The 10,555-nt window shown below is 52.8% G+C and overlaps 1 protein-coding gene across 1 annotated transcript in view; it reads right to left on the reverse strand.

Moving 5' to 3' along the window:
• FN3K (fructosamine 3 kinase) overlaps nt 1–9,044 on the reverse strand; it is an 11,649-nt gene extending 2,605 nt beyond the window's left edge. Inside the window, exons 1-4 of the mRNA XM_007456793.1 lie at nt 8,894–9,044; nt 6,067–6,218; nt 4,796–4,887; nt 4,340–4,422 (exon numbers count right to left, since the gene is read on the reverse strand). Of these exons, the coding sequence (XP_007456855.1) occupies nt 4,340–4,422; nt 4,796–4,887; nt 6,067–6,218; nt 8,894–9,034 (468 nt within the window). The 5' untranslated portion in view covers nt 9,035–9,044. The remainder of the gene's footprint in view (nt 1–4,339; nt 4,423–4,795; nt 4,888–6,066; nt 6,219–8,893) is intronic.
• Between the last annotated feature and the right edge of the window lie 1,511 nt (nt 9,045–10,555).

Genomic DNA, 10,555 nt, shown 5'->3' on the forward strand with positions numbered 1-10,555 from the left:
AAAAAAAAAAGAATAAAAGGTGCGACTTCCCTGGTGGTGCAGTGGTTAAGAATCCGCCTGCCAATGCAGGGCACACGGGTTCGAGCCCTGGTCCAGGAAGATCCCACATGCCACGGAGCAACTAAGCCCATGCGCCACAACTACTGAGCCTGCGCTCTAGAGCCCGTGAGCCACAACTACTGAGCCCACATGCCACAACTACTGAAGCCCATGCGCCTAGAGCCCAAGCTATGCAAAAAGAGAAGCCACCTCAATGAGAAGCCTGTGCACCATAATGAAGAGTAGCCCCTGCTCACAGCAACTAGAGAAAGCCCACGCGCAGCAATGAAGACCCAACGCATCAAAAAATAAATAAATTTATAAAAACAACAACAATAAAGAAAAAAGAATAAAAGGGGAGCAGAGAACAGATTAAGACAAATAAAAAAGAAATGACAACAGTTCCAAACCTAACCATATCAGTGAGTGCATTAAATGTGTCTAAACACCCCAGTTAAATGACAAGAGATCAACAGGTTAGAAAAATAAAGCAATTATTTTTAATCCAATTATATTTTTTAACCAAATTATAAGCTGTGTACAAGAAATGCACTTTATATACAAAAACAGAAACAGGTTAAAAGGATAGAAAAAATAAATCATGCTAACACTAGTCAAAAGAAAGCTGAAGGGCTTCCCTGGTGGCACCGTGGTTAAGAATCGCCTGCCAATGCAGGGGACACGGGTTCGAGCCCTGGTCCGGGAAGATCCCATATGCCACGGAGCAACTGGGCCTGCATGCCACAACTACTGAGCCTGTGCTCTAGAGCCCGTGAGCCACAACTACTTAAGGCCACGCGCCTAGAGCCCGTGCTCCGCGATAATAGAAGCCACCGCAACGAGAAGCCCGCGCACGGCAACAAAGAATAGCCCCCACCCACCGCAACTAGAGAAAGCCCGCGCACAGCAACGAAGAACAAACACAGCCAAAAATAAAAATTAAATAAATAAATAAAATTAAAAAAAAGAAAGCTGGAGTAGCTATATTAATATGGAAGTAAATTTCAGAGCAAAGAATATCACCAAATGTAAAGAAAGTCATCTCACTATGGAAAGGAAGTCAACTGATGAGGAAGATATAATAATCCTAAACAATTATGTCCCTAATATATGGCAAATAAGCACATGAATAGATGCTCCACATCCTTAGTCATCAGCGAAAATAGAACCTCACTGAGATCCCCACAATCACTAGGATGGCTACAGTTTTAGGAAAAGGAAAATACCAAGTATGTGAGGATGCCGAGGACCTGGAATGCTCATACACTGATGGTGTGAATGTAAAATGGGAAAATATTTTGGTAGTTTCTTAAAAAGTTAAATATAAGCCTACATTTGACCTAGTCATTGACTCCTAGGCATTTACCCAAAATAAATGAAAGCATTTGTCCACACAAACTCTTGCACATGAAGGTTCATAGCGGCTTTATTTGTGAAAGCAAAACCCGGAAACAACTCAGATGTCCATCAACAGGTGAATGGATAAACACACTGTGGTTTATCATACAATGGAATGGACTTTTGACACAGGCAACAACATGGATGAATATCAAAATGTTTGTGCTAAGTGAAAGAAGCCAGACGAAAAGGAGTACACACCATATGATTCCATTTATATTAAATTACACAAAATGCAAACCTATCTATGGTGATAGAAAACAGATCAGCAGTTGCCAGGGGCAGGGAAGGGCAGGAGGAAAACATTACAAAAGGGCAGGAGGACACTTTTTTGGTGATGGATATACTCATTGACCTGACTGCGGTTAGCGGTTCACAGGCACATACATATGTCAAAACTTACCAAACTGTACATTTTAAATAGGTGCAGTTTATTTTATGTCAATTATACTTTAATAGAGTTGTTTAAAAAAAAAAAAGATGCAAAGCTTATTTTATACAAAGGGTTACTCTGTGAAATTCCTTAAGGGAGGAACTTTCCGGAGAGCATGCATCTCTGGTCAGCATCCTCAGCATGGAGACTCCCTGTGCAGAGGGTTGTGGTGGCTGAGGCCCTGTGTTCACCCCCCTTGGTGCTAGGTGCACCTCAAGAGAAGGCAGGAGACCCCCTCCCCAAACAGCCTGAGGCGTATGGGATGGCATGCCCTTGTGCCCCATCTGCCTGCCCAGGCCCCCAGTGTCCCAGCCTCGGTCTACCTCCTAGATGACCAGGTCATGAAGACACAGCTGGAGACCAGCACTGGCTAGCCCTCCACCTGAACCAATGGGCCATGATCCCCTCACCCACGAAAAGATATGACCTTCCCCTGAGCTACCAAAGGCGGGGCCGCCTGGGTGCATAGCTGGTGGGAGGACCTAGCTTTCACCTGGACCAGGTGGGTCAGGATGTGTGGCGGTCAGGGCCTATGCTCTAAAGCCAGACAGGGCCAAACCCTGGCCCCTCCGCTTACCAGCTGCATGACTCAGGTACCACCTGGCTTCTCTGCACATCATTTTCCTCATCTATAAAACAGGTCAATGGCAACCCGCCTCCTGGTGTTGCAATGGCAACTGGGGAGTTGAGTCGGACACAGCAGCAAACAAACTGTGTCAGTCCTCTGACCGAGCCAATGGCCCCAACAGGGTTCAGCTCACTAGGTGCCACCATTCAGGGTTGCCCCATGAATGGCTGCAGCCCCTAGGGCCCACTCAGTCCTCCCAAGGAGCGGGGAGCCTCTTGAAACTTCAGGCTGGTCCATCCATGCTACGTCCATCGGACACTACATCCAGTACCATCTTGTCACAGCACAAGGAGGTGGACCAGGTGTCCTCCCAGGTTTCCTGCCCCTTCCTGGCTGGGCTGCAGCTAAACTAGGTTGGTTCACTGATCCTGGACTCTGAAGGGGCACTCGGGGGCTGCCTGTGTCCCTAACAGGCCAGCCCCATCCTCACCTGCTTCACACATCAGGGTTCTGTGTACAAGTTCATTCCTCAGTTCTTGAAAAGCCACTGTGTGCGGTCAACCAAATCTCTGTAGACTCGTAGCTCTTAAACTCAACATCTGAAGCAGGATAACAAGCCATATTTGGCCATACTGGCCTGGGACCACACTATTGTGCTGGTCACTAGCTCCAGACAGCTGTGTAACCCCCAGAGGAGCTGGCTTCAGCAGAGATTCATAGGGTCTTAACAAGCCTGGTAAACCAGCGGGTACAGTTCTAGGGACCCCAGATGTGAGGGCTACCCCTTGACTAAGATCCCTAAATCTGCCTCCAGCTTCATAACGATCTTGCCTCTAGTGACCTCCACCTGGAAGAATAGCCCTCTGCCCACACCAGGCAGACATAAAAGTATATCTATTGTACAATATGATTCCATTTATACGAAGTGTCCAGAATAGGCAAATCCTAAAGACAGAAAGAGATTCATGGTTGCCGGTGACTGAGGGCGGGGGAATGGGGAGTGACTACTAATGGGTATGTGGTTTCTCTTTGGGGTGATGAAAATGTTTTGGAGTCAGATAGTGGTGATGGCTGCATAACACTGTGAATATACTAAAAATCACTGAACTGTACACTTTAAAAGTGACATTTATGTCACTGAATTACCTCTCAATAGTATAATAGTTTTTTTTTTTCAATACTACTAATAATTTTTAAAGGCCCCAGGAGACGGGCTGAGTGACCAGGACTTAGTTCCTGACCTCTAATGCTGCCTTACCCCCACCACTTCCATCCTCCACACTTAGCACATGCCCTCCTGTGATATGGCCTTTGCACCTGCTGTTTCCTCTGCTCAGAATGCTCTTCTAACTGCCCCACAGCTCCCCATCTCCTGTGAGCTCTGCTCCGTGAAACTCGACATCTACTTTCCCCAGCCCATTTATCACAACTCACACTCTGCTTTCAGAAATCAGGTCGTCAGGGGCTTCCCTGGTGGCGCGGTGGTTGAGAATCTGCCTGCCAATGCAGGGGACATGGGTTCGAGCCCCGGTCTGGGAAGATCCCACATGCCGCGGAGCAACTAAGCCTGTGTGCCACAGCTACTGAGCCTGCGCGTCTGGAGCCTGTGCGTCTGGAGCCTGTGCTCCACAACAAGAGAGGCCGCGATAGTGAGAGGCCCGCGCACCGCGATGAAGAGTGGCCCCCGCTCACCGCAACTAGAGAAAGCCCTCGCACAGAAACAAAGACCCAACACAGCCAAAAATAAATAAATAAATTTATAAAAAAAAAAAAGAAGAAGAAATCAGGTAGTCAGACTTGCTGGTGCCCAGTGGACTGGCACTCTGTCACACACAAGGGGTGGGGTGGCCAGCATTGGGGCGCCAGGAACTAAGCAGAAGCATCCTCCCCCAGGCACTCACCTGTGGGATGAAGCCGCAGCACGTCACCGTGTGGAAGCCGAACTTGGTCACATACTGGGGCCCGGCACCCTCAGCCCTCTGGCCTGTCAACAGAAAGCGCTGCTTGTCTCTCTCTTAAATGTCAGACCTCAGCAGAGCATCAGGATGGGCCTGGGCTGCACTGCTGGAACATGGGTGGCTGAGGATATACTACACGTGGTAGGAATTGGTCCACACATGGACCAGCAAGGACACACCTATCTCAAGCACACTGGACAGCAGAGCTGGATATCAAAGGGGTCATGAGCTGATTCTACTAGCTTATCATCAAAATTCTTATCTAACAATCTCTGTTTTCACACTGCAGTCTACAGGCAGGTGGTGTGCAACCCAACCCATGACTGAAATGTCCCCCTAGCACGAACCCAGGGTAGACGCACCCAGGTCAAGGGTGCACAACAGCAGGTCTGAACATACCCACTCTGTGCTCCTCCTCCCTCAACTTCTCCCTGAGCTTCTGGTTGTAAAGGTGCAAATCCGCCATCTGGTCTCCAAGTTTTGATGCCTGACTGAGGAAAGAAGAAATGCAGCCAAGTAAAATAAGAAACAACAACCAGCTCGCATGTTCCATTTTGAGAAATGTTTTAAATACCTTAAAAACTACTCTCTGTTCTTTAAAAACTGAAAAAAATGAACTGTAGGCAATGGCCTCCAAAAGACAAAATAGTATAAAATCACCAAGAGGGGTAGGCTTCTGTTGAAGCCCATAGAGGTACTGGGAATTAAGGGACAAATCAAGGGAAAAAGTAATGTTAAGCAGAAAAAAAAGAAAAAAAAAAAGGCTCCCAATTTTTGTAAAAACAAATGTAAATCACATATAAGAAAAAGACTGGGGGCTTCCCTGGTGGCACAGTGGTTGAGAGTCCACCTGCCAATGCAGGGGACACAGGTTCGTGCCCCGGTCCGGGAAGATCCCACATGCCGCGGAGCGGCTGGGCCCGTGAGCCATGGCCGCTGAGCCTGCGCGCCCGGAGCCTGTGCTCCGCAACGGGAGAGGCCACAACAGTGAGAGGCCCACGTACCACAAAAAAAAAAAAAAAAAAAAAAAGACTGGGATGGTAATCACACACCAAAATGTAGCAGTGACTGCTTCCTGCTTCTGGGATGACAGGTGCCTTTAGTTTTCTTTACATGAGTTTGCAACTTCCACCATTTTTTAAACAATGAACATACATAACTTTAATAATTAGAAAAAAAATTAAGGACTTCAGATAATTACTAGATCAGACCTCACTGCCCAAACTGAGCTGGCACGGTGCCCTCTGAGCACAAAGCAATGGATGGTTCAAACACGCTTATTTGGCACAACTTTGTGGAGCCAAACTAACCTCAGACTCTGATCCTGCATGGAAAGCAAGAGCTCCTGCCTCCATCAGGGATGGCAGGTGTGGCTCTTGGCCCTGCCTCTGCTCCCTGCATGGAGTTGGATGGGCAGCTCGGCAAAAGGCTGCTCCCCCTCTCTCTCGTCTTCCTCTCTCTGTCTCTCTGTCTCCCTCTCTGTCTCTGTCTCTGTCTCTCTCTCTCTCTCTCTCTCTCACACACACACACACACACACACACACACACACACACACACACACACTCTCTCTCTCTCTCTCTCTCTCTCTCTCTCTCTCTCTCTCTGTCTCTCTGTCTCTCTGTCTCTCTGTCTCTCTCTCTCTCTCTCTCTGTCTCTCTCTCTCTCTCACCTGCTCAGGCCCCTCATCTTCAGATGCTCCATCACAAAGGCAGCCCCACCTCCAGGCAGGTCAATCACCTTGATAGGCTGAGGCGCCCGCACCAGGCCGGTGCTCCGAAGAGCCTCCAGGCTCGCCATCTCCCCCTCAAACATCTGCCGGGCCTGCGTCCAGAACACGGCCGTGAACTCCGACGCCAGCAAGGGCTATGCAGCCAGGCTGAGGCTCACAGCCCTGCACAGAAGCCACCATGTGGGATTGCAAGCACCCAGGACCTCCAGTTGCTGAAAACTGGCTGGGGAGCAAGGCATTAGCCCCCAGAGGGTGGGACGCAATGTGGCCCCCTTTGGATAGGAAGGGGCTGCGCTGAGAGCTTAGGGTGGACAGGATGCTGAGGCCTGCACCAAGTGCTTGCTCTGAGAGGTAAGGAAGCACAGGCCATGGTGGGGTGGGGTGGGGTGCTGGGGGTGCTGGGGAAACCTTCGGGTGCTAGGAGTGCCATGGGGGTGCTGTGAGGTGCTGGGAGTGCCATGAAGGTACTGTGGGGTGGTGGGAGTGCTATGAGGTGTTGTAGTAGACCATGACGGTGCTGGGGGTATAGTGGGGTGCTGTGGGGTGCCACAGGGTGCCATGGGGGTGCTGGTGGGGTGCCTTGAAGTGCAGGTTAGTGGAGGGTATGGGGCTGGGCCTGGGTCCCCTTCCAGGTTACCTGCCCCGACAATGCCTTGAGCACTTACAGCAAATGAGAGGCAGCACAGGGCAGCATGGGGGGCATGCCAAAGTGACTGGGGCACACACTTGGGGCGGGGGAAGGCAGGGGCTGGGGTGTCCAGGGCCAGTCCCCAGAGGCAAGCACCCACTAGGGCCTGGAGGCTGGGAAGGAGCCATGCACCCCACCCAAGAAGAAGACAGCCACTCCCCAGGGCAGCGGAACAGCCTCCACTGGGACCCAGGGGTCTTCCTACTTCTAAAACATTTTGTACAAATATCTCATTTTTAAATTAGGTGAACTCTCACCTTAGGTACACTACATCTGGCTTAAAAATGTGTTTGTTGGGCTTCCCTGGTGGCACAGTGGTTGAGAGTCCGCCTGCCGATGCAGGGGACCCGGGTTTGTGCCCCAGGCCGGGAAGATCCCACATGCTGTGGAGCGGCTGGGCCTGTGCGCCCTGGCCGCCGAGCCTGCGCGTCCGGAGCCTGTGCTCCGCAACGGGAGCGGGCACAACAGTGAGAGGCCAGCGTACCGCAAAAAAAAAAAAAAATGTGTTTGTTGGGCTTCCCTGGTGGCACAGTGGTTGAGAGTCCGCCTGCCGAGGCAGGGGACCCGGGTTTGTGCCCCAGGCCGGGAAGATCCCACATGCTGTGGAGCGGCTGGGCCTGTGCGCCCTGGCCGCCGAGCCTGCGCGTCCGGAGCCTGTGCTCCGCAACGGGAGCGGGCACAACAGTGAGAGGCCAGCGTACCGCAAAAAAAAAAAAAAAAAAAATGTGTTTGTTAATATGGTTTGTGAATACCTCTGGCTTATAGAATTAGCCTTTGTGAACAAGATCAAAGCATCTATTTCCACACAGGAAAAGAATTCCATCCTTTAATTCAAGGACCTGAGGGGAGAACGTGCAAGGTGTCCTCCTAACTGCCAATCCACACATAGAATCATGGAGCGGGGTGTCCAGTGACCCCCAGCCATGCTCCCAGGGTGAGACCCAAAACGTACAGGGGAAGAGGACACCTGGGCTCCAGATTGCTTACATCCTGAGGGCCTCACCTATCACCTGTTCTCGTGTATTGATTGATCACCTCCTGTGTGCCAGCACTGAAGGTTTCAAGGGTGAAAAATGGGATCCCAGCCTGGAAGAGCTTTCAGGAACCAGCTGCGAAGTTTCCAGGGCCAGTGTGAACCCTGAACCCAATACCGTTTCCCAGGGGGTGGGCCTTATCGTTTTGAGGGATTTGGGTACTGAAACCAGATTCTTTAACAGTTCCTGGTGCCAACAGAGCAGGGATGCCGGACCAACGCCGACCCACCGTCCATCCTAAACGTTGGCAGTGCTGCAGGGGGACTGGAGGGGTCACTCTGGGATTTCCTCCAGCCCACAGCCAACACCCCCTCCCCACTGCCGCATCTCAAAGGGGCCTGGCCCACAGAGCACCAGGGGCCTCCTTGGAGCTGCCCAAAAGGGCCAAGGGAGCGCCATCCTCAGCACTTGAGGTGCACACACTATGTTCAGTTTTCTCCATCAGTAAAGTGTTACTATTTTCCATGTATATTTAACAGCAATATTTTAAGCAGGCAATGGAAACCAGGACCAACACAAGCACGGCCTTGTAGAAGGAACAGAAGAAGCTTGGCCCTCTGTGTCGGGCAAGGGTTCTTCCTGCCTCTTTCCATCTGCGGGGGAGGACCCAGGGGCTGTGGGGAACGGAGTCCGGAGCTGAGCCCCTGGGGAGTGGCAGAAGCAGCCCAGGACCCCAAGCTTCACCTTCCCCCATGCTTGAATGGTTGAGAAATTAAAACAGACACCAAAAACTCCTGTGCATCCAGGCAAAAGGAAGTAAATTAATCCCGGAGCAGACAAAACCTCGGAATCCCACAGAAAACGCTTGAGCCTCTGCAAGGCCGCAAGCTGACCCCGGGGCTGTGACTGCCAGGCCTGGCCCAGGACCAGACCACAGCGCTCCCTCTCCCCGAGCCCCTGAGCGCCTGAGCCCCCTCACCACCTTCCTCTCGTCCCTCCATTCCTTCCAGCCCTCCCCCACCCTCAACCCCTTCTCCCCTCCAGCTCCTGGGGCAGGCTCAGGCCGCAGGGAAGGGTGGGGTGGGATGGGGTGGGGGGCACGCACCAGCGTCCTGCGGTTGATTTTGATGAACACGGGACCGGCATCCGTGTCGTAGGCGCGTCCCTCGCTGATGCAGCCGGCCCCGGGGCTCCCGAAGGCGCGCAGGGTCGCGGTGCGCAGCTCCGCGCGCAGCAGCTGCTCCATGGGGCCGGCGGCGGGATGGGGGACGGGAGACACGGGGACACGGGGGACCTGGGACCGCGCAGACAGCGGGCCCAGACGCGAGCTCGCCGCTGCCGAGGCAGCTGTCCGCGGGGGAGGCGTCTGTTTAGCCTAAGGGCTCCCAGCGCCCGGGGGTCCGGCCTCCCGGTCTTCCTCCCGCAGGAGAGTGAGGGCGGGGGTTCAGTCAGGCCGGGCAAGCGCTCGCCGCCCCCACCCAGTAGGCCAAGCCGGGTGGATCCAGCGCTATGGGAGGAGGGCGGAGCTCTCTGATAGGGGGACAGACGTGGGGGCGGTGCCCTCCCGTGTGTCCACAGTCAGTGAGCCTGGACCCGGCTGGGACTTGCCCAGGGCCCTGTAGGGCCTGATCTCCCTGCACGGAGGCTCCCTGAACCCTCTCTGAGCCTCGGCCCAGAGCCCTCCCACCCAGCAATACCCAGGACAGTCCAGGGGAGATTGCTGTCCCTGGGATGCAGGTCACAGGCCTTGCTAGGTCTCACACTGTCCACAGAAGGCTGGCGGTCTTGACCACGTCCTGCCAGGCCCCAGGCACTGCCTGGTGACACCGGTTGCTGGCACTGGGCTTGCTTGTCAGGGCACCTGGTGCCCATCAGAGATAGTGTCTGCTCTTGGGGTTCTGATACCAGGCAGCTGACCACACCCGGAGTGGGACTCCTGATTACAGAGGCTGGCTGTCCCAGGAAGGGAGCTTCCTGGCACAGATGTGCCAGGACTTCCCTCGTGGTCCAGTGGTTAAGACTCTGCTCTCCCAATGCAGGGGGCCCAGGTTCCATACCTGGTCAGAGAACTAGATCCCGCATGCCACAACTAAAGATCCCACATGCCATAATGAAGATCCCGCATGCTGCAACTAAGACCAAGTGCAGCCAAATAAAGAAAAAACACACACATGTGCCATGCGCACAAAGGCATGTACACATGCCCTCACACATGCATGGCCGAGAGCAGGTGGGCAGGAGACTGTTTGGCATCTGTAGGAAGGGTCTGACCCCTGCAAGTCTCCCTCCTCCCAGCTCTCCCTCTCAGTCTGGCGAAGCCCAAGCTCCTATTGCATCCCAAAAAGGGATCCGTGACAGTAAAGATGAGCTCTCGCACTTCTGCAGACGTCTTTATTCTCCATGGGCATTCCTGCTGGATATGGAATTCCAGGCTGTTCTTGCATCACTGAGATGGCTCTGTGGCCTCATCTTCCAGCTCCCATGCTGTTGAGAAGCTGGAAACCAGTTGGATTCTTATTCTCTGTGTGGAAACTATTCTCTCTCTGGAGGCTTTTGGATCCTCTCTTTGTTGCCCGTATGTGACAATTCCCCAGGGAAGTGCCCAAGATGAGTCTCCTCTGGGCAGGACAGGTGGGCCATTTCAGGACGGAAACTTGGGTCCTCCAACCCCGGGAAGTTGCCTTCAGCTTCTTCAGCTTTTTCCTTATGATTTCCATCCTGTTTTCTCTGTTCTCTCGGAATTCCAAATCTTTGGTCTGAACCCAGT

Source organism: Lipotes vexillifer, unplaced genomic scaffold, assembly GCF_000442215.2.
Source record: "Lipotes vexillifer unplaced genomic scaffold, Lipotes_vexillifer_v1.1 scaffold299, whole genome shotgun sequence".
Lineage (NCBI taxonomy): Eukaryota > Metazoa > Chordata > Mammalia > Artiodactyla > Lipotidae > Lipotes > Lipotes vexillifer.